At 36.7% G+C, this 24,459-nt stretch overlaps 1 protein-coding gene across 3 annotated transcripts in view; it reads left to right on the top strand.

Annotated features, from left to right (window-relative positions):
* NEK10 (NIMA related kinase 10) overlaps positions 1–23,373 on the top strand; it is a 116,196-nt gene extending 92,823 nt beyond the window's left edge. For 2 of the 3 annotated variants that reach the window (XM_056338595.1, XM_056338596.1), the window contains 6 exons: positions 1,826–1,926; positions 4,967–5,077; positions 7,597–7,699; positions 9,101–9,153; positions 9,238–9,293; positions 21,158–23,373. In XM_056338595.1, the coding sequence (XP_056194570.1) occupies positions 1,826–1,926; positions 4,967–5,077; positions 7,597–7,699; positions 9,101–9,153; positions 9,238–9,293; positions 21,158–21,215 (482 nt within the window). In that variant the 3' untranslated portion in view covers positions 21,216–23,373. Of the gene's footprint in view, positions 1–1,825; positions 1,927–4,966; positions 5,078–7,596; positions 7,700–9,100; positions 9,154–9,237; positions 9,294–21,157 lie in introns of those variants that run through there. The other variant, XM_056338597.1, reaches the window with a different exon arrangement.
* Positions 23,374–24,459: the final 1,086 nt, after the last annotated feature.

Below are 24,459 nucleotides of genomic sequence, written 5' to 3'. Positions count from 1 at the left end.
TTCACACTTATCTAAATAAAATCAACAAGAATGTAACAAAAATTGTATGAGGAACCCTAAGTGTTTGAAGTACTGCAATATTCTTAATTCTAAAGTAATGTTTTTCCTTTTAATTCCAAACTGACTCTGCTCTTTACTTCAGAGTTTGTGCTACAAAATGTAGTGTCATTCTCATCGGGCATGATGGTTGCTTTTTAGCAAAGATCACATTTGGATACCAAATAAAATAGTTGGGCACTAAAATATAAAACTGTGTGCACTGTTTGTGGATTTGGGTGTGCATATCTGTTGTGCCTGTTGTTAGGTAATAGCTAAAGGAAATGGTGAAATATAGTGGTTTTTTTTTTTTTTTAAAAAAGGGGTTTTGAATATCTGTTTTAGAAGAAAATATTAGAAACAACTTATAGCAACATTATTTTCTCAAAGCGTCAATATTTTCTTCCTGTGAATCTCCAACTTCATCGTCTCTTAGTAATTTGTCAGTGAACATTTTGTCTTCTATCTAGTGTACAAGTCTACTTGAAATGTTAATGCTTATAGAAACAATGTGGAGATACATTAAGAGACACAATGCTTTTCAAAATTGATAAAATATTTAATTTCTAAATTTGTTTAGTGTTTTCTTTTTCTTCAGACAGGCCAACTTTATATCCCGTATAATATGGCAGGGGTGAGGGAGGTGAAATTTTCATTATATATAGTGTATATATACTCCTGTATGGGCGTAGCTCATCATTACATGCTAGTACATGGGAACTGTATCTGTTTTAGTATTTTCCGGTTGGCACAAACTCATTTTGTAGTTTGCTTAACCTCATGTGTTTTTCTATCAATATTTAATTAGCTTTGTGTTTAAAAGTTTTAAACCCCCACTTTTCCCTTATGTTCACAGGTCAACACTACTGTTTTTATGGAATTTACAAGCAAAAGCAATATACAGTCTGTAATACAGAGCAATTGTCTGTATTCTTTCCTTTTTGGAGAGAGAATTTTTTTACAGCATTATTATTTGTTTAGCATTGATGTTCTTTTATTCCAAAAATGAAAAATGCCATTTACACACTTTATGATGGTGTCAGTTTCAATCATGGAGAATGCCAGTGAAAGCTCCTTTCCACAGTCTCTATCAATACATCCTTTAGATAGGGTGATCTCTGGTGAGGAGGAATTTATGACAGAGAACAGAAACCATTAATTTTCTGATGCAAAGTAAAGAAGACCCAAGAGATACATAGCTTCTTGCACATTTTCTTGAGATTTCTCTGAGAACATGCTCTTGCTAAATGTTGGAAACAAAAAGTAGCTGTGATAAAGCACCACACATCACTATAAGGCAACACGACAATATATTTTAATAAATCTGTTCTCCAAATGGTCCACATCAGCTATTTTGTTGTGATTCTTAACCTAAGATGAAAATTAATTTCATAACATCAAAATATATTAAAAATAAATATAATGAGTGTTAGTCTATGTAAAAAAAAAATCAGTTAAAATAAGCAAATTTTGTTTAGCTTATCTTTAAATTTCCTTTTGAATGAATGTGGGAAAACTTTTACAATTAGTGAGGTACTTTAATACTTCTTTTCCCTTAGGATAACTTAGAAGTGAGTCAGAGAAAGGATTTTCTTTTGAAACCTGTTATCAATTACATTGTCTGATCTTCTAAGTTTTTAGATTATCTTTTTCTTGTTCCCAACACTGTTGGAAAAAACAAGTCATTAAAACTTAATAATTACAATTACAGGTTTTAAACAGTCTATGCTGTTAATATATTAAGGTAACAAATGAACTGTCCTTTTGGTTTTATTTTTGTCATCTACAGCATCGGCAGGAATTGCTGTATCACAAAGGAAGGTGCGTCAGATCAGTGACCCTGTTCAGCAGATTCTTATTCAGCTGCACAAAATTATCTTCATCACTCAAGTATGCATTACTGTTGCTTCTGACATTCTATACTCTTTAGTTATTTGCTGTTGTCAAAATGATGGTACTGCAAAGTGCTGCTAATTTAGTCACTGTTCTTTAAAAACAACAGAACTTGACATTTTTGCAGATGGCAGGATTCTTTAAAAATATATCATTTAAATAAAGACTAACCTTGAATATTAGTATGTGGAGGATGGCAATAATTGAGTCATGTGAAAAAAAATTCATTGACTCACCTCAGACAAATGGATTGTACAGTAAATTATTTTTACAGCATTCTGTCATGCCAGCAATATGAATATTTCAAGTGACTTAATATGGTACACTGACATTGAGAGTACATAAAATGCTTTCCTCTATAGCAATAATTTCTAAATAATGTCTAAGTAGTATTTTTTATTATCAATAAATAGTAATAATTTCTTGGGATTTCTAGTGCAATAGTTCAAATCCTGAATATGTTAAATATTTTGAAATGTCAGGTCTTTTTCAAACTTAAGACGTATTTTACAATGAAGTTCAAATGTTTCATAGTGAGAGAGAGTTGAAGATATTTCATGCTGCTTCCAAAGCAAAAATGGAGCTCATATAAATCTGCATTGAACTCTCAACTAAAAATGTGACAGAAAACTTATTCTCCAGAAAGATGGCTGCCATTCAGTTACTTGCAAAATTTGTTATTATTAAATAAACATATTTTTATTTTCCAAAATGAAGTGTTTATATTTGAAAAATGATGTCTTATCACCTTTAGGGGATTTGAGATTGCTGAACCAAATTTACTTGGTTTTGTTTAGAACAGAATGGTATAACTGGATGTGGGTGTGTTTTACATGTCTTTACATGTTTTTTTGTTGTTGTTTGTTTGTTTTTTTAACTGTCAAGCTTCTGCAAACAGGTAATACAGGAAATAAATTATCAGAGACAAAGTAAATAATTGCTATTTAAAATAATTGGAAATTATCTCCTTCCCCTGCTAGCAGAAATGAGGCAGTTCAATCTTTATGTTCTGTGTTAGGAGTATGTCCAAGATGAACAGTGAACCTGTCCTCTGTGTTGAAGGTTTTCTCAGGTGGCCTAATAATTTATGCAAGTTATCATCACGTGGATGCCCAATAACTAAGAACTAACAGCAACTGAAAGACTTGGTCAGAACTGACCACTGAAGCAGTAGTAACAGCTTTGATGGCTGTTGGTGTCAGTTGGTTTCAGAATGGGAAGGCAGAGAAATCAGGATCCACACCTGTACTTGTTCACTGTGTGCTATGGGCTTCTCCTGTGCTTGTTTAGTTCTTACAAATCTAAGGTAGAATATTTTTTGTATTACATAGCTGTTTTCTAAAACTCTGTTACATATTTCAGCTGACAATTCTAAACTGAGGTTTACATGGGAGAGTTCTTGACTGTTAGTTCTTGGCTGCCAGCTGTTCCCAATCCAGTTTCCATGGGAACAAAAGCAGAGCAATCTCTGGAAAACAATGTAAGAGAAAGCGTTTAAAAAAGCATTATGTAAATCCTTGGGCTTTTTTTTTTTTTTTTTTTTTTTTTAACCCTGATCCAACATCCAATTTCATTAAAACAAAAGCTAAAATTGAACACTAGGGCCTGAGGGCTACTCTGAGTTTCTCAAGCAGTGGACTTGCTCTTTACCACTTTTGCTTCAGAATATCCCAGTATGCCCATGGTACTTTAACTGCACCGAGTCCATTGCAGTGACGTGTAGTCTATAGAATATCTTTCAGGCCTTTCCTAAGGCATCATTTTTTTACTTACTTACAGGCTAAGGAACATTCAACATCTGACATGAAAATGTCTGCATGAAAAGGGAGTGATATCTATCTAACAAAAACCTGCATGCAAGCAGCTGTCTGATAAAGTCTTTTATGCTTAGGATGTAACCTTGATCCCTGGTTTGTCAGAGCAAATCAGGACTCCTGTGAGACCAGTATAGTTGTTCCAGACATATAGCTGTCTAAGAGCAGGAATTTGTTCCTGTGGGAAAAAAGTCTTTGTAATGTGTTCTGTGACAGTGTTTGAATGTGAATCATTAGTGGGCAAACCTTCCTCGAGTAGTCAAAAAGCTTCCTGAGTTCAGTGGAGCAGCACTGTGAATTTACATCAAAGATGCAATTAGAAGTGTATACTAAATGGTAGAAAATCATAGTTTTACAACACTGTCTGAGAGTATAAGCTACTGTACAGAAACAGCATAGGAGATCCAAAAGTGTAGTACATACCATAGAATTGTCATCAGACTGGGTTGGTGTCATTGCTGTGACCAACAGCTGAAGTTTTACATTTACCGGTAAAGCATAAAAATGATTTTAAAATCTTAAAAGAGCAAAGGAAGAGACTTCCTTTGAACCCTCTACTGAAAAATTTAAAACACAATAAAGTATGATTTGTGCTTTTCTTTTGTAAATATACTGGAAAGATATGTATTTTTTCAACCAAAAAAATACAGGAGAAAAAGTATACAAAATCTGGTTTGCTTTTAGGGAAGTGAAATGTAAATTACCTCCCACAGGAAGCTGCTAGCAGAAGAGACATTCTGAATTGTATTGATGATGTATATAAGGACCCTGAAAGAGCCTGTTGAAGCTGTTACACACATATTGTATGAAGGTCTAAGCTTCTTGAAGTTCTATTAATTTCAGCTGGTATGACTCATGATAGCTGACATGAAATCTAGTCTCATGTTCTATGGGTTTAATCTGTAGAAAAATGTCCCAAGTACCGGCACTTTGATCAGGGAGGCAAATGCACTATTCCCTGTATTAGGCTTCTTATAATGACCTTTAACCTTCAAGGCTAGAGGGACTGAGTTATATGATATGCCAAGCCTAACAGAACAGGCAAACTAAGGAGCATATAATACATCATTAAATCAAGTACCATTGTTTGTCACCATGCGGTTAAATACAATTGTTTCTTTTTGCAGCGTAGCTACTTTTTTCAGTAACAGTACTGTTGATTAGGTCATCTTTATGGCAGTGTAACTGAGTGGTGAAAATGTCTGTTTCTTTGTTTCATGTAGCTTCCTCCAGCTTTGCAGTGCAACTTGAAAAGGAGAATCATTGAGAGATTCAAGAAGTCACTTTTTGGTCAGCAGAGCAACCCTTGTAATCTGAAATCAGAAATGAAAAAGGTTTAGTACTCCAATTACCTGTGGTCGACTTTGTCTCTTCTTCTATTTGAACTAAGCTATAGTAATATAACACAAATATGGCTGTAAGATTCCATTCTTAAAAGGAAATATTTAGAATATAGCTAAAATAGAATTTAGCTATTGTCTAGCTATTCTTTCCTTCAAAAATATGGAGGCTTCTTAAGTAAGCATTTTCTACAGATTGGTGTCAAGTTGGTGTCAGATTATTAGAATGTTTTTTTGTAAATAGAAAGGACCTGCTAGCTGCTAATATGCAAAACCAGACTTCATGTTATCATAGCTCAAAAACAGAAGAGGAAGGAAAATGTAACTTTTTTGTGGCAAAGGCTCATAGATGTTATGTAAGCTCCTAATTTATGTAAGTACTTCTTAATTTGTTATTAGTTTCCCAATATTATTTATGTTTTGGAATGTATTCCTACTGAAACTATGAATTTTAAGAAAGCACTGTCCCAGAGTGTCTTGAATATAGCATACCTTGTCCTGTTGTTGCATAGTATGTCAGCAACAGTTTAGTGTCACCAGTTTAAAAATACTGCAGATTTGCAAGAATGACATGACTAAAGAACCATGCCTGCATGTTTTCCAATTACATGCTGGATAGTCTCCAACAAAGAGCTAACAACTAATGTCAGAATTTCTAAAAGTTCCTTCAAAATCTCCTGAGAAAACTGTAGTCAGCAGAGGATCTGAAAATTATATCCCCAGCATCTGTGTACTGTGGGAGACTGTGAAGCTAAGATATTTAATTTTTGAATTGACGACAAAGCACTTACTAGGTATGTTACTGTATCTAAAATCTGATGACAAAGATGATTTCTTATCATTAAGAATCATTGATATATGATTCTTATCATATATGAATCATAATCAAAGATGATTATCATACAAATTCATGTGTAACCTAATTCGATTGTCACCTGCTTGCACGGATTGTGGAATCTTCTAAGCCATTGTTTGCTATGGAATGAACTGACCCCAAATACTAAATCCTTCCTGTACTTCTGTAATAGTCTGAGATGCTTGAGGTCTATGGAAGGTGGCTACTTAGTGTTTACAGTGGTAGTAGATTTGAAAGATAGTTAAAGATGCATCTCTCTGAGCCATTGGTTTCTTATCAGTTTGCTGTCCTATAAATCAAGCTGGCATTTACATTAAACAATTCCTGTATTTCAGCTATAACATTAAATCTAAGGAAATATTTGCTAATTGTGTATTAAGCTGATGTTTTCAGAAAAGGATGCCCAAAACTATGCTAAGAAAAAGGCAGTGTTTGTTATAAAATTAACCTAATTTTCAAATGCCCAGAAATAAAGTAACATATTTATTTATAAATTTATATAAGTTATCAACTGTAAAATTCAGTTAGCTTCAAAACTATTGGATTTAAACCCAAAGAAGATGGAATAAATACAGTATTTAAAAAGTAAATGGTAGTAAATTGAAGATGTTTGAAATGCTGAATGGAATTCTGGGCATTTCTACCTTGAAGGAAATGGTTATAGAAACTATTAAAAGAAAGCAACAACAAAAAGTGCAGTTATAAAGAATGGAAAATTGATAAGCATCAGTGAATAAATGGTACATATTTTACCAAAATCATCACCATAAGTATGCTGGGTAAACATGGATATCATATGGAGGTAATAGGAAATACCTAAACAGAGAAAAGAATTATGTTCTACAGCAATTCTTCCAGCAAGTGTTGGTATAAGGTTGTGCAATTTCTGCAAAGTTTAAAAATCATGGGTTTTTAACTACCCTGAATTAGAAAAGCTAATTAGAATAACAGGCAGAAAGATTCCTCCACTGCTCAGTGATGGGGGTAAAGGTCTTCCAAGAACAGATATTCTTCAGTTTCTGTGACTTTAAAAGTGTTAACATGCTGCAGGAATGCATAATTGGAATTTCTCTCCTACCCATAAAGAAATTTTCATGTCAGAGTTGTTACCAGTAGATACTTCCAAAACTATGTGTTTTTAAGTTTTATGTTAGTATCCTTGTTCACATAATCAAGTAGCTGAACTTATTTCAGGTTTCAGAAGTGCTGAGATCCCTCTAATGTGAATTATATCACTTGAATATGGACTAACAATTTCACTTGAAGCCCCAGTTTTGAAAACCGGAGTCAGCAGCTGTTTCTGTCCTATGTTCAAGGGAATACACTTCCCTGTTTATCTTCACACAAATGTATAGTTTATGATGTTTTATTCAGATAATCTAAAGAACTCATTGCTTTATACTAAGTGCAGATTGACAGCTTTCAATGTTCAGACAGTGTTTCTAGAGAGAAGAAGGTAGGACATTCATAATTGTGTTCACATTTTCATTAATCTAAAAAGTATTGAAATATCCTCTGACTTCTGATTGTTCTGGGAAACATAGGAAAGGGTAAAATGCCTCACGGAAGTCTGAATTTTTGGAATATGGGAAGGATGGAGGTTTCAGGTGTCCTTTGCTCCCCACACCCCCTGCCCTTTATTTCTGTTCTTCTCCAGCTGCTGCAAGGTTCTCCTGAATTGATTGAGCCCACCTTCTTCACAGCAGATTGGCCACTTCTCTCTTCAGGTGGAAATATGTTGCTTCCGGATGACAGAAAAGGTAAAGAAAGCAACAAAAACTCTGTAGCGGCATATATATTTCTAATAATGTTATTTCTATATATATGTCTATATATATTTCTAATGTTAACAAAGCAGAAGGAATTGCTGCTCTAAAATCTGTCTTTAAAGACAGTAATGTTGACTATACTGATTTTCATTATCAAGGTTTTTTTTTTTGCTGGTTTGTTTCTTTTTGTTTAATTCTGGGTAAGATAAGCAGTTTTCTGCTGATGGAACATTCTGCTAATTTAAGAGAGTATACTTTGGCATTATAAAGAAATATCAGAGACGTAAATAACACATGGGTTCATCCATGCAAATCAATAGAAGTGTTTGTAACTGAAAATGTCAAATTTAGGATTTACCTGTCCTTCAATGTGATTTTTTAAGCAAACTCTATTTAAACCCTATGTTGTTCTTCTGTCATATTTGAAACAGTTATACTGGGATGATTTAATTACCTGGCTAGATCAAGTCCTACAAACCTGAGGAGAGAAATGCTCTGTGCTATACCACATCTATGTGATGTAAATATATAAATACTTCAGAGAATAGATAGTGTCACATGTACTTTGGACTAGTGATACACTCAGTATGACAAATAATGAACTCCATCTTTAATCAAAGCTACCATCACTGGCATCATCCAGGGTGAGGAACCAAATTCCTCGTTCAGAGACTTATTTCATCGTGTGCCCCTCTGTGCAATGGACTTAAGGGAAGTGTACAGCCTGTATTTTGGCATTTATGCCATTTCCATTCTTCAAAATACAAGAAAAGCTATGTCACAATCCATGGACTAGAAGACATAGTTACATTAAAAACTGTGGTGGCAGAAAGTAGGGTGAGAGACTTTGGTTTTGCTGGCCTTTTTGCTGAAACTAGCGTATCAGTTCCACAGCTTATTGCAAAAACCAAAAATAACACTAGGTGTCAAGTGTGATTTGAGTAGGAAATGAGTCCCTAACAAATAATTTAAATATGAGCTTTATTTTGATCCTGGAGTCAACAATGCAATTTTTTTGTATGCTAAATATCTGCAATTTTTGCATCTCTTCACCTGCAAAGAATACGTTTGTCCTCACAGATTGCTGCTGGCTGTGTGTCCTTACAATTTATAGTGGAAAGTGGCGAAGAATAAGAAAGTTGCATTGCTGTGTTCTGTTACATTAAGTATTTAAAATATTTTCCATCAGGTAGATCTCTTCCATAACGTGATAACATCACAGCATGCCATAAGATGCCCCCTCACCTTTGCAGGTGGTCATTGTGGTCAATGGAATAAGCTGCTGATAATCAAGCATCTATCTTGTCATTATATATGTAGTGGAATTACTAAGAAACTGATAAGCATAAACCTAAAATCCAGTAGGATAACATTGCTTGCCTCTACTTTCAGGTATTGTTGGCACTTCTGACATAGCAGAAGGGATGACGTATGAACAGTTGCAGGTAAGCTGTAAATATACCTATATGTATTAATTTATTACTTTTAATAAAGATAATTTGCTGAAATGAATTTCTTGTATCTTGTAGACTCTAATTGAAGACGTTCTGGAGGAAAGTGGTTATTACAATTTCTTGTCTAACGGGTGAGTCTTCAATTTAAAAAGAAAAAGTTAATTATGATGTGCTAAAACCAAATGTATCATCTGCCTGTTTATATGATTGCAATTTCACTTTAAACTTAGTGCAATACATGGTTTATTATAATACGTGGTTGCATGGACTGGAAGAAATGTACGTGGGACATATAATCTAATCAGATTTTTTTGACCACATCTATTCACTCAGACGATAAGAGTGGTACAAGTTTGGCAGCAATATCCTCACTTTTTTCCCATATAAAACCACAGCTGAACAGAAGTTTCTGTTAAATAGAAGTGTATTTTAATATAATGCTCTACCATTACAGGGTTGAAAGGATGAAACTGACGTATTTATTAAAATATTTTGAGTACTACACAACAAGCAGAATAAATGGTTGCTAGCCCAGAAGTGCAGGGGATGAAAAAAAAAATTAATGGTCTTTGAAACTAGGCAAATGCCTTGTACTGGAGGTAGTATATCATTCCTGCAGGAAACCTTTGAGGAACACAAGAAAGAAAATACATGAAAAATATAAGCTTAACATTTCTCATTCTTTTTACCTGCTAGCCTGTTATTTATCATCTCAGATATTCTAAAGTGCAAAAAAAGTTCACTACTTCCATCAACTAAGTCTGTTCCTTGTCTTTGCATTAATCAACATTTAAAAGCCTAGGAGACTGCAGTTAGGTTTTCTAAACCAAATGAAGAAACATACACCCACCCTGACTCCCCCTAATAAAGATACTAAGAGGTTTTCAGAATTTATAGTTCCTGGTGCCTCAGTAGTATTTTTCAGTTATTAGCTGTGCAGACCTTTTGATATGGCTTGACTCTAGCTTGAAACATTTCAAATGTTAGTCTGAATATTTTTATAGGCTACTCATTAAAATGGAATTCCAGCTTACAAATGTCTTGCAGCTGCCAGCTGTAAGTATCGAAAAATCATGATTCAGCACTCCCAAAGTAAAATAAGAATTCACTCTTTAAGCCTTCAGGGTCTACTTGAATCATGTTTATAGATCCCTTGTGCAACCATGAGGTCTAACAAATTTGTTTATAAGTGGGTTTAAGTATTTTAATTTTTGTCCTAATCACAAGCTCCCAAGATTTTATATTTTTTGTACATCACCACACAATTTATGAAAAAAATAAGAAAAAGAAAAAAAGCTTTCATTTTCAACATCAAGATCTAGCAAGGCTTATTAGAAATGTATAGGCATTTATCTCACAAAAAGACTGGCAAAAAGCATCTTACTGCAACTAACTGTAGCGAAGCAGGTGTGTGCTGAATATGGACTTGAGTACACAAACTGCTATAAAAATAAGGTCTCTATTAATGGAAATCATAGAGTCATAGAATACCTCAAGTTGAAGGGACCCATGAGGATCATCGAGTCCAATTCCCTGCTCCTCACAGGACTACTTAAAACTAAACTATGTGACTAAGAGCATTGTCCAGATGCCCCTTGAACTCTGACAAGCCTGATGCTGTGACCACTTCCCTGGGGGGTCTGTTCCAGTGACTGACCACTCTCTCAGTGAAGAGCCTTTTCCTAATGTCCAGTCTGAACTTCCCCTAGTGCAGTTTCATTCCATTTCCTTGTGTCCTATTGCTGTAAATATAATTGCTGTAATGTAAAGGATATTTAAGGTTTGCAGGCAGATAGGCTAGTACTTTCAATGAGTAATATAGGAATGTCACAGAAATACATGAGACTTAACAACGATAAAGTAATTAACATTCTGGTTTTCCTGATTTATTCAGGACTACTTATTTTTCTGCTGTGCTGGAATTCCCTAGAGTAGTTCTATAGACTCTGAAGCTATTTTTCTACATTTTTTTAAATTCTATTTTAAAGGAGAGATAAGGTAATATTCTTCAGAGCCACACGGGATGACAGTGTAGTATAAAGTGTTCTTCTCTGTGCTATGTTTATCCTGCAGAAGGAAACAGGGGAAGTGCAAGCAGTGCATTTCCACACATAAAGTCTGGAGAAGGCTAGTGGATGCTCAGCATCCTTCTTCACATTGGTGGATGTGGTATGTATTTGATTTTCCCAGGAGCACAGGGAAATTGGAAGTCACATTGTGTTTCCCCTGAGTCATGAAGCTTCTTCAGCAGCACTGATGTTATCCACAGTCAGTGCTGATTTGTGCTTTGCTCTTGGGACTTGTAGCAACGACAAAACTGGTTTTAGAGTGGCTGAAAGAACTGGAGTGCTGGAGTGAAATCTCGTTATAGATATGAATCTCCTTAGAAATTTAAATGTATGTTGTTTAGATTTGATTTTTTTTTTCTTCTTGCTGAAAATTGTTAATGTGTGCACGTAACAGCTGTTGTAGACTTTGACCCACTCTACTGCATGTGTCACTGGAGCATGTCCTGGCTTTAGCTGGCCAGGTACAAAATAGCCATACTGCAACCCGGTTGTTGGCCTGTCACCAGCAACTTGATTTTTCACTATGCTTTTGAATCTTATTACCTGCTGTGATACATAATTATGTTTGGTTCCTGTGTCACTGTTATGATACTTCTTTTCCAGACAGGGTTCTACTCCCAAGTAATTTACTATTTTTCCTTCTCTCCCAGAAAATTGACAAACCATGCTTTGGCCTTGGCTGTCAAAAACATGTCTCTGTTTCAAATGTTTTCTAAAGTATGCTGTGCACAATGCCATTCAGAACTGAAACAATTTTTATTTCTTCTCACACTCTCCTCAAATAGCCAAACAGTCCAGTTTCAATAGCTGTCCAGTATTGAATGATTCATTTGGTTAGCAGACATGCATCATTAGGTTTTGCCTGAAATTCTCCAAACAGCTTAAGCAAGCTAGAAAGACAAATCAGTCTCCCAGACTGCATTGTGAGTCGCTTATCATTGTCTGTCACTATTTTGTTTATTCCACCACGCAGAATTTGCTTTGCAGCCCTCAGAGCAACTTTCTGTCAGCCATTCTTGCCTAAGAATATTTTGAGCCTTGCTCTACTTCATCTCTTTTATACACAGTGAAACATTTCAGAAGCAACTGCAAATTTTCCAGCAGAAACTCGGTACATCTGGTATCTTTCCTGGCATCCCCTGCTTAGAAAAGTGTTCACAGAAAAGCTTTCGGAAAAAGTACTAGGAGCAATTAAATATCTGTATTTGGTTTGCTTTAACAACAAATTTATTACAACAATACACCTATTTTTTAACTTCCTTAGCTTATTGTAAAAGCTTTTAGTTTCATTTGAGTTTTTCAGTTTCTAAGATGTGAAGTTGTAATACTGCAGCATGTGTGGGTCTTTCACAGTGGAAACAGAATGATGGTGTTTCTAGCAGGAAACGAATTGCTTTCCCTTCTGCCCATAGTAAGTTTCTAGTTTTTCTAATAGAAATGTGTGTGTGTGTGTGGGGGGGGGGGGTTGGGCTGGGGGAAGAACTCCAAGGCTCAAAAGTCCTCTGAAGTCATATCAGAACACCACAAACTTAATTTTTGAAGTTGCAAATTCTTGAAGAGGTTTTTTTTTTTTTTCATTTTAGGGCCAAATTTCTTCATGCTTTCTGACCGAGTTGACTTGACAGTATCAGTTCCATGTGTTGTAAGGCTGCAAAGTAAATTCTGTTTTGGAAAAAAGAATTTACAGCTGCTATGCAATGACATGGAACATGTGTGCTATTGCTAAAAGCACTATTAAATGCAAAATAAACAGCTAGATAGCACATAGCATAATAATGCAGTCTTCTACCTCATTGTGGAGCACACTTCATAAAGGAAACATTCTGAAAATATATTTTCATTTATTTTATGGTTTTGGGGGATTTCTATGCATTGTCTGTCTTTCCCATTACTGTTGCCCCTTGCTGTGCCCTGTAAAATTCCAGGAATATATGATGGGAAACCAAAGCTTAAGTGAGTCAATGACGCGAAACTTATAGTAGGATTAATAAACTGTATAAAGGGTTAAAAATGATTCAAGCAGCTTGATTGGGTGATGAGAGAAACATGAATTCTTTAGAGGCTGAGACAGCTTCATAAGAAAAATGTCATGGTTTTTTTTCCCATTTTCATTATAATAGTAATTACTATCTCAATACCAGTCATTTCATGGGGATTAATGACCAGCTGAGGATAATGACCCTCAGCTTTATCTTGAATAATCAACTTGCACCCATTTATCACTAATCTCCTGAAATTACTCAGCACTCCAATTGTATTACTTACATATACAGAAATTTGGTAAACATGCATAAATAGCCCCCTGTATATTTCAAAATTATTCTATTCACATCCGTTGTACCACTTTCTTTTTTTCTCCTTTTGATTTAATATTATACTACACAAGAGGCAAGTTCCTGGTTCGTGAGCCTGTTTATGAATAGGACAGTGAATACTGGTTTCATCATGCTTTTTTCCTATTGAAGTAGACATGTAATACCCAAATTGATGCAGAAATCTATTTTTAATAAATTGCATTAAGAGGCTTAATCCAAGCAAGAACTCACTGATATTAAAAAGGATTCATTATAAACAAACAAAAATAGGCAATGGTCAGAGACAGGAGCTGTGTTCAGCTGAGCACTGTAGCTCTGTCACAGTTTAACCCCAGCAGGCAGCTCAGCGCCACACAGCCGCTCGCTCACTCCCCTGTAGTGGGATGGGGGAGAGAATTGGAAGGGTCAGAAAGCTCATGGCTTGAGTAAAAAACAGTTTAATAGGTAAAGCAAAATCTGTGTGTGCAAGCAAAGCAAAGTGAGGAATACATTTGCTACTTCTCATCAGCAGGCAGATGCTTAGCCACTTCCAGGAAAGCAGACCTTCATCACACCTAATGGTTATTTGGGAAGGCAAGTGCTATAATTCTGAACATCTCCCCCGCCACCCTTCTTTCTTTCCCCCAGCTTTATATGCTGAGCATGATGTCGTATGGTATTGAATATTCCTTTGGTCAGTTGGGGTCAGCTGTCCCAGCTGTGTCCCCTCCCAGCTTCTTGCATGCCTCCAGCCTACTCGCTGGTGGGGGAGTGCAAGACCCCAAAAAAGGCCTTGGTGCTGTATAAGCATTGTTCTCAGCAATAACTAAAACACTAGTGTGTTATCAACAGTGTATTCATCACAAATCCAAACTATGAAGAAAGTTAACTCTATCCCAGCCAAAACCAGCACAAGCTCATGTGACCACAGGTCTGTCTGAGAGAAATGTTGTCTCAACATTTGTTTTGTAGGAAAAAAAAATAAATGTTGCCATACAAGTAGGAATAGAAGGAAACAGGCTTCATAATCAAATGCATATACTGATTTGTTGTTACTTACAATTTTCGTAACTCTGTCCAGTGCAATTTTTCCCATCATTATTGAAATTTTAGAATTAGAGAAGCAACCACTAACATAGTTAGAGCTATTTCATGAAAAGGAAAACTGTCTAGTCTGGCTCTAATGATAGCTATACATTTTTAACTACTCAAAGAATAGCTCAAGGTATTATTCACAGGAGGATAATATAGCTCAAGAATGACAGAAATTCTGAATTTTGCCTGTTTGAGGGAGCCCTCATTTGTATTGGGTCTATGGTCCATGGGTACATCATTCAAAAATAGAAATGCATTAACGGAGCTTTTTCAGTCTGCAAATTCTGACCATGTTATCTATGTATTCTTCAGCATTAATGTACCTCTTTTATTGTGTTACATGACTAATGGATTCAAATTTGTATTTAGCTTAGTTAATGTTTTTGAATGTTCTAGAATATACCAAACTAGACAGTAGATGAAAGTACACAGCTCCAAGGCTTCTGGAGTCTAAAGTGGATTTTTAAACTTAGTGTTATCTAGGTGATTTAAGACACTCTGCTACTTTTACTCCATTCAGAAAGCACCACTTCCTGCTAACTAATGTTACCCGGGATTTTCTGTTAATTGTTTACTTCTTTCAAATGGTTGTCCAAGTTGATTCTTGCTTCTTATGTCTCACACATACAAAAGATTGTTTTGGCCACCAGTCCTTATTAGAGTCATACCAACTTTCTGTTGATTTGTACTTCCCAGGGAGGTAAAAAAGTCTGCCAAAGCTTAGCAGTGTTTTCGCCTCCCCTCCCTGAACCCCCCCCCCCCCCTTTTTTTTTTTCTTCTTTTTTTTTCTTCTAAACATCCATGGCTGCAAGAGTCTTTGATCTACCCACCTGCAGTTATGACGGCTATCAGCTGAAGGTCTGTGTGGCACTGTAAGTATGCCATCCTATTCCCACAGACCAGCATTCGCTACATCTTTTGAGTCAGCTCTCCTTCCCCTACGAGGCAGTATTGGCCTGGCCTACCTTTCCCGAGTCACAGATTCTACAGAAATCAGAAAAACGAGAAGCAACATGAAAACATGAAGTAGCAATTGATCCTAGCTTCAATTTCATCCAACTCCTAGGGTAAGGCAGTGAGTAATCCTTGTCACATTGATGAGTATAGAGTGTTCCAATGACAATGAAACATTTGGCCAAGAGATGGGTTAAAAGACACTTGATGGATAGGGTTCACCCCTGCACGTGGAGATAGTCACACTGAACCTTTTCATGCTTGCTAGAGACATAATTTTTACCAAATTGTTACAGCTGCCCCGATATTGGCTGTACTCAGAAGATATGTGTGCCAGACTTACTGTTTGTAGTACAGTGGAGCTTTAGAGAAATAATGACTTATAAACTAGGAAAAATGTATGCCTTGGATTCTAAATGGGTATTAGCAGCTGTGCATGTTAAAATCAGATGGCCAGGTATAACTGGATTTTTAGAGAACTGCAGGAAAGTTCTGGTCAGTTCTGGGATGGCCAGTAATCTAATGACACGGTAAAAGAGATTAGCATATTTCTGATATTACAATACCACAACAAAATACTTTCCCCACTTTGGTTAGTAAGTCAGTCTATTTTAGGCATCCCCTCCCCCTGCCGTGAATCAGAATGATAGGGACTGTAGCAGAAACTGTTTATTGCTCTAGCAGTTAGTCAGCAGCAAGACCACTGGATTTGGCTAGTATCAGGGCTGCTAGGTATAAAAGACTTAGAGGTAGAACCCGGCTGTAATTCATGACATTGCATTGTGCAGAATAAAGAAGTAATCCAGGAATCCATCTGGTGCAAGTACCAAAATAATCTGATCATGTGGTAGGACTGTCATTGACACAGAACCTCTCCCCTCACTCAGCTGAAGATTCTTGTTAGCAATGAGATGTGTGGAAAGCTGCATTTTGCCTCTTGTTGGAAAAAAATGAAGGAGCGTCTGGCCTGAATTTTGGCTGACTGGTAGGTACCAAGTCATTGATACAGTTCAGTGATGAATACACAAAATGAAGTGGTCTTCTGACAGGGGAAGTGTCTGAAGTCCATACTATTTGTAGAAGAAGTGCATGTTTATGAAGCTGTCTGTCAGCATTTGGACTGTGGGAATGACTGTTTTCAACACTAGGCAAATGGCTCTGATCCCTTGCAGAGATCACATGCCCTGAGCTCTCAGACATTCTATATGAGCTTCCCATCTTTGAGTAGAAGCATCTGTTGTCACAGACTTGTTTGGCTGAGATAAAATGGGTTTGCTCTTGCAATTCTGAAGCTTGTCTTTCTACCAGTTTGAGGAAAAGATTTACTTTGAGACTGACTTCTGTGTGTCTGAGGTGTCTGCTTGGCAGAGTTCTTGTACAGAGCATAGATAAAGTCTGTCAAATAAGAAGGCACCTTCCTACTCAAGGTGGTTCAGAAAGCTCACTGTAGTCTGGAGTCATTCTTGTGCTAGCAGACCTGTATCTTACACAACTGCTCTGAACTAAACACTTTGAGTTAAAGTAAAGAGGAATTTTTCTTTTTGTTTGAGGCTTTAATGGCTTGGTCCAGCTAGGGCAGTTTAGCTGAGAAGAATGTAATACCTTTCCATGTCACAGCAAGATGCTGTTGAAAGGAGTTTTGGGAACTCTTGAAGTAAGTGAAGACAATCTGAGAATTTTCGAAGAAATGAAAGGCAAGATTGGCCTCAATGTTCAGAAATCAGAGCCATACGAGGATAAATTCTTTTTAACTATCTTGAGATATTCTTCATGACTGAGGTTAGAGGTGGAATTGCACGTTGTTACATAGGTAGTTGTTTTGATATAGCAGTGTAAGATACAACAAAAGCTATTCTAGGATGTCAGTATAGTACTAATAGGCACAGTGTTCCTCTAGATAATGTAGTTGTGTCCCTTATCCCTTGAAGACTGCCTTTTTACTAGCAGAACTTCTGCTTGCCAGTAAGGGCAAGTCAGATCTTCATGTTTCTGACATGGTACTCCATAAAGATAACTCTTAGGCCTCATCAAAGTACCAGCCTTAGTTTTGAAAGTTAATTTGAAACCTTTTACTTAAGACAAATTGTCTGAATTATGTAAAAAGAAGGAGTAACTGTCTTACTGGGACTTTTTTATCTATAAAACGCCTTGATCACCTGAGTTTTCCATGCTTCCATGGAGTCCTGTAGCTCTAGAAAACTGCCATGGAAGGAGCTGAAAGATTTTAGCCTTGACAGCACTGGATGAAGGTGTTGAAAATATGAAGCTTTGCCCTATGTTGTTTGCCTATAGTAAAAAAATTCTAGTGATGTTTTCTTTATTAACTTGTGTGTTGAGCAAGGATTTCAAATTTGGCCAAGAAAGTACTCTTTTTTTTTTTTTTTTTTTTTTTTTTTTTTTTTTTGTGTCACAGATATGACTTTCACCGTTCTCTTAGCAATTTGCGCCAATGTAACCAAGTTATAATTTTTAAAAATCATAGTAGGTATATGCTTAACAGTAGCTTTAATAGAGCACTGAAATATTGTCAGATCATGTCTAGACATCAGAACAGAAAGTGAGTTTGTCTGATCACCTTAAGGTAATGCCTGGGCAAAGAAATGATAAATAGCAACTGATGAGGTAGAGGCTAGCAAGCGATCAGTAGATACATACATCTAACGCAGACTCAAGGACAGCAGGAGGCAGAATGTAGGAATCCTGGAAAGGAGGCTGGTAGGAGGAGAAGGAAGAACCCCCTGTAGCTGGGACTGACCAGGTGAAGGGAATGGTGTGTGGTAAGAGCAGATGGTAGGAAGGGTAGGCGCACAGAATGGGAATCAAACTCAAAAGCTCAGACAGAAGGGGATCTTTTGACATCTGGAGCACTTGAGAGCACGCTATTCTTTTTTATATTGTGAGAAAAATGTGTATGTCATAATCATCTGGTGCTGGTCTTCACAGGGTAGCTACTCATATCTGCTACAAGCTATTTATTAACTTATATAGCAGCATCTGTACAGTGCAGATAATGGTTTCAATAAACTGAGTTGGTGATATCACATAATGCAATTCCTTGAGATTTTATGAGTTTATGATGTAAAAATTAGGAATAACATACACAAAGCTTTACATTAACTATTCTTAACTATATTGCAAAGGTTGTGATTCAAGAAAGGCATAGGAAATACTCTTAATATGAATCAAGGTAAATATTTCAGTTGTGTGACTACAGCCAGCATGGCTTCACCAAGGACAAATCACGCCTGAGTAATCTAGCAGCCTTCTATGATTGAGTGACTGCATCAGTGGACAAAGGAAGTACTATGGATGCCATCTACCTGGACTTCTGTAAAGCCTTTGATACAGTCCTGACAACATTCTTACCTCTAAATTGGAGAGAGATGGTTTTGATGGATAGACTGTTAGAATGAGAAGTTGGGTGGGTGGCCACATCCAAAGAGTTATAGTCAATGGCTCAATGTCCAAGTGGAAACCAGTAACAAGTGGTATCACTCATGGGTCCATACTGGGAATAACACTATTTAATACCTTCATCTGTGACATAGAGAGTGGGATTGAGTGCACCCTCAGCAAGTATGCAGCTGACACCAAGCTGAGTGATGCAGTTGATTCGCTTGAGGGAAGGGATGCCATCCAGAGGGACCTTGACAGGCTTGAGGACTGGGCCAATGCAAGTTCAACAAGGCCAAGTGTAAGGTCCTGCACCTGGGTCAGGGCAATTGCCAATATCAATACAGACTGGGAGATGAAGGGATTGAGGGCAGCCCAGCCGAGAAGGACTAGGTGATACTGGTGGATGAAAAATTGGCATGAGCCAACAATGTCCAGTGTCTAGGCCAGCGCTTGCAGCCTAGAAAGCCAATTGTACCCGGGGCTGCAGAAAGAAGCAGCATGGCTGGTAGGTCAAGGAAGGTGATTCTCCCCCAGTGCTCCACTCTCATGGGACCACAGCTGGAGTACTGCATCCAGCTTTGAGGTCCCAGAAACTACAAGAAAGACATGGACCTGTTAGAGTGGGGGTCTGGAGGAGGGCCACAAAAAGTGATCAGAGGGCCTGAAACATCTCTGTTACGAAGAAAGGCTGAGGGAGCTGGGGTTGTTCAACCTGAAGAAAAGGCGCTGGGGAGACGGTATTGCAGCCTTTCAATACTTGAAGGGGGCTTACAAGAAAGATCGAGACTTTTTTCTTTTTTTTTTTTACCATGGCCTGTACTGGCAGCACAAGGGGCAATGGCTCTAAACTTAAAGAGGGTAGATTTAGGCTGAACATAAGGAAGAAGATTTTTTTTTAATGAGGTTTGTAAGGCACTGGAACAGGTTGCCCAGAGAAGCTGTGGATGCCCCATCCCTGGAAGTGTTCCAGGCCAGGCTGGATGGGGCTTGGAGCAACCTGGTCTGGTGGAAGGTGTCCCTGCCCATGGCAGGGGATTGGAATTAGCTGATCTTTAAGGTAGGTCCCTTCCAACCCAAACCATCCTATGATTCTATTTTTTGCACAGATACAGTGCCCCAGTAAGGTTTTTGTTATCCACATAGGGGGCTGAATTAAAATTTGCTGTCAGCCTTCTGTCTGTCCATTGTTGTTTTTTTTTTTTCTTTTGTGCACTGCACTTGACTTTAAAACTTTAATAACGATCATTCAGCTTAGGGATTTCTATCTACATGTGTTGAAGTGTGTATGCAAAACTATAAATTATTTTTCATATCTTTCCTTATTACTGGAATACTTCCATATCTTTCAGCACTTCAGTAATCAGAATAACACTCTGCTTCCTGAGGGATCATTGTATAGACTAATGTATGAAAGGGCTTTGGATACCTGGGTTATACATATTTTATACAAGTAGTCAGGGGAAATATCAGAAGAGGTCTTACTCTTGGAATGGAGACTGGAGGAGTTTTGAGACAAAAAAGAGATACCTGCTTTACTTTCTCACAGCACTGATTATGAAAAGTAGTCTTTCCATCATATTTTCATAGAATAATTGTAACAATGTAATGCAACTTGATTATGAGGCAATTATCACTTATGTAAAGCTGTCAAAAGCAGCTCCATCACTTTCTGGGCTAATTTTCTATGCAGCAGGCTAAAGAGGAATTAGAAAAGGAGAAAGAGGTGAAGTTAAAGACTTTCTTTCAATTAGTTCTCCGTAGTGCGGAAGTCTCTGGAGATGTTGCATCAGCAACATAAGTTAAAACTGGCCCACAAATATATTACGTTACATTCAGGCCTCATTGATTAGCTGTGGGAGACCTTTGCATCACGCTGCTCTAATTCTATTTGTGTGCAGTGTAGACTAGTTCATAAATTTTAAGTCAGAGGATCATTAGATGAACTAATTCCCTGTGTGTAGCATAAATGATAGAATTTCACCCAGTGATTTTTGCATCAAACTCTCTTGTAAACCCTGGACTAAAACATCTCTTTTGACAGACTTCTGAGGTTCCTTGGCTTCTACATCATGCACGTACATTAGCTTTCTGATGATAGCACAAAGACTGATCCCATACCTGGTGACTGAATAGCAGAGGATTCTTACTTCCAACACATACTAACTACCATTTTTCCCCACCCTCCAGGTATCTCTACTGTCTGAGGGGAACAAAGAACCATCCAGCAAAAGAAGAGAACTTGTAATTCTGAACAAACACTTCAGAATTGTTCCTAATGAGGTCAATCTGCCTTCAGCCGAGGCTCTCTGATTACCAAAGGGGCAAGCTTTGCTCATTAAATAGCATCCAGGTGGAATACCAATGTGGGACAGCTTCAAGAGACCTCGTGTGATATTTCAGGATGATGCTGTTAACTTTAGCTTTGTTTACAGCATGAGCACTTTACAAGGAACATCGGGAAAGATGCTTCCAGGTTTATGCAGTAGGAGGAAAACACCATTCCCAACAGTACATATCTTCTATTTTTATCATTTCTTTTTAAAGAATTGTTGCTTAGTCATGTTTTCTGGATTGATAATTCAAAGCCTGTAACCTTATTTGTGTCCATGTATGTCTTCTATGGGAAGAAAATGATCTTTGTAATATGACCAGACAGAAAATATATGTAGGTTCACTACCAGAATTAGAAATGGATTAAACACTATCAGTATGATTTTAATATTTAGATACTTATGTTTGGATAGTAGCAAATGTTAATGTAGGTATGAATTTTAGTAGTGATTATTTGCAACTGGCATAGCTTCTGAAATGATTATTTTAAAACCAGCTGGTTTTACTGCTATTTCAAAATGTCTGTATATGTCTATCTTTAAGCACAAATTTTATAGATCTGTGTATATAAAATGTGTCAGACTTTTATACACATTTTCTATACACGTTCATTTACTGTTTAACATTAAATTAAATACATGTTTTGCTACTACTCATAACTGTAGCACTTTCAGAATTTCAATATTTATTTACTCTGTATTAAACATAGATAAAAATGTCTTACTGCAGTAGCAGAGAAGCTATTTTTGGTCCACAGTTTAGTAAGGAATACTTATTAATTACAAAGGCTTTTCTCTACACTTGATACTGTGGCAATCATAACTATTGAAAATGACCAGAATGCACTTGGCGATACAGCTTTACTGTCTCTGTTGAAAATTTTTAACATTATGGCCATCACGTCACTCATAAGTAATTTGATACAGATGTATGTTGTATACTCTTCATAGGCTGGCAAAGGTTTGTTTTTTTTCTTTCTCCCAGTGGTTTGTAACTGTAAATAACTAACTGGCATTCGTTTTCTAACAATTTAAGTGTAATGTTTCACCTATAATGTGTGACTTCAACATCCTGAATCGTGAAGCAGTGAAAAAGGGCTCAATAAGCAGGGTAATAAATAAATAAATAAATATCTATCCTCTTTTCATGTGTATGCAATGTAGAAAGTCGTTAGGTGCTAGCTTTGCATCTATACAATGGTACAGTAGTGATAGCAAAGGTCTGTTAAGGGTAAAGACGTATGGTTCTTAAAGTACCACCAGCAGGTAGCTGCAGTTTCTGCCATGAATCACCATAGGTGATGCATTTCCTGCAATGTTACCACTAAAAATAAATTCCTATTCTAGTTCAGAGTGTTAGTATTGCTTTGCTAGAATGGAGGAAGGGAATGCATTACAGTTAAATCTGATGGAATATAAAGTAAATGTATGCTATATATGGCTGCCAATGGAACTGATTACATTGATATTTTATCCAAAAAGACTTAGTTTATGTTCAACCTTGACATGGTTGCTCTACTCAAATTGCATATGAATTCTCATAATCATTTTCCATTAAAATAGTGTAAAACCAATCTACACTTAAAGTAACTTATTTTAATATCTTTTTGCAGAAATGCCTTACAACTTGCATTGAATGCCTTAGAAATAATTTGGACTTTATTTCAAGTGTGTTTTGAATTATTGTTTATATTTTGTATGGATTTGTGTGGTGTTTGTTAATACTTGATGGCATTTTTGTTGAGAAATAGAGTATAATTAATTACTCCTACTGTGTTTCTCTTAATGTATTTTTGTGCTGTTAACTTTGAAGCAAATTTTGCGCTTGTTTTTGTGACTGTGAAAAGTGAAATATTGGCTGGTGGCCAGAGACTTCTCTCCCGTAGCTAGGAGATAAGAGGTGGATTGGTGGCACTTACAGCTGCAACCCCCAAGGCAAATCAAAGCAGGAAATCAGTGGTCTTCTGTTTCTTTCCTAATGTTCACTAGAATTTCTCTTTTTTCCCCCCTGCCTGGCTGCAACTGAACTGACATACTGACTGTCAATCTAGGAAAGAGTTGATCCATTTTACATGTGAAGCAATTAACTGCCATAGAAGATTCATTATTGAAGTACTATGGCATTAGTACATAGATGCTCTCCACTGAGATTAGTGTCCATTGTGTTTCCCGTTGTATGAAAGGTAACAAGAGCCAGTTCTGCCATGAATAATTTCTATATGGTTAAACTCTGTATAGACAATAGGCAGAAAGCATATTTAGGGAAACACAGAAACCAAAAACAAGTTGCCCAATATCATTCAAGAAATCATCAGCAAACTTGAGAATGGGACCTACATCTCCTGAATTCCAGTCCAGTGCATAACTGATGTCCTTCAAGGTGCGTATCATTTTTTTTGTTTCTTGTAGGCTTGTAATTTTAATGTAACTTGTGCAAAAATCAGAGAAACAGGCATAGCTCTACTTATTATTTAGCAAATTGAAAAAGATTCTGCAAAGTGTGGTACTAAAAAAGTTGAAACATTGACTGAGCTACAGCTAACTTTTGATTAATTGTGAGTTAACCTGAACTGTGACTGATGTAGGCCTTTCCTTCACTTTACTTGTCTGCGGTGAAGTACCCAAGATTGTGTAGTGTACTGCCTCCTGTTACTCATACCTGCACCTACTTTCTACAGTCATCTGATTACAAGTAATTTCTCAGGAGAATGCATTGTGTGTATATTCTCTAGCCTGATTTACACATATTTTCCTCTGTCTGAATAATTTCCCAGTCTCCTGTCATATCCCTGAACAACCAGATGTTGACAGTGGATCAAATCATTAGTTTTATTCCATAAGGGAATTCCCGTTTACAGTCACAGAATATTTAAAGACTATTTCTTACAGTCATTGTAACATGTAGGATTACTGCCTGATTATTGGTATTTCATATCAAGACATTTGACAGCTAGTTCATGAACTTATAGAATTATGCTAATTAAAGAGGAGAGGCCAACAACATTTCTGGCTAAAAACCAAGAATGGTTCTAGCACTGACTTCCCCGAACTGAATAATGCACACAATTTTAGTGTGTATGAATTCTCTCCAGCTTTTAGGAAGAACTGGCAATTCTGAATGAGTGCATTTCAGGAGATTTGAAAAGAGGGAACCATTTG

This window comes from Falco biarmicus, chromosome 4 (genome assembly GCF_023638135.1).
Source record: "Falco biarmicus isolate bFalBia1 chromosome 4, bFalBia1.pri, whole genome shotgun sequence".
Classification (NCBI taxonomy): domain Eukaryota; kingdom Metazoa; phylum Chordata; class Aves; order Falconiformes; family Falconidae; genus Falco; species Falco biarmicus.
This window is presented reverse-complemented; position numbering and strand designations above follow the sequence as displayed.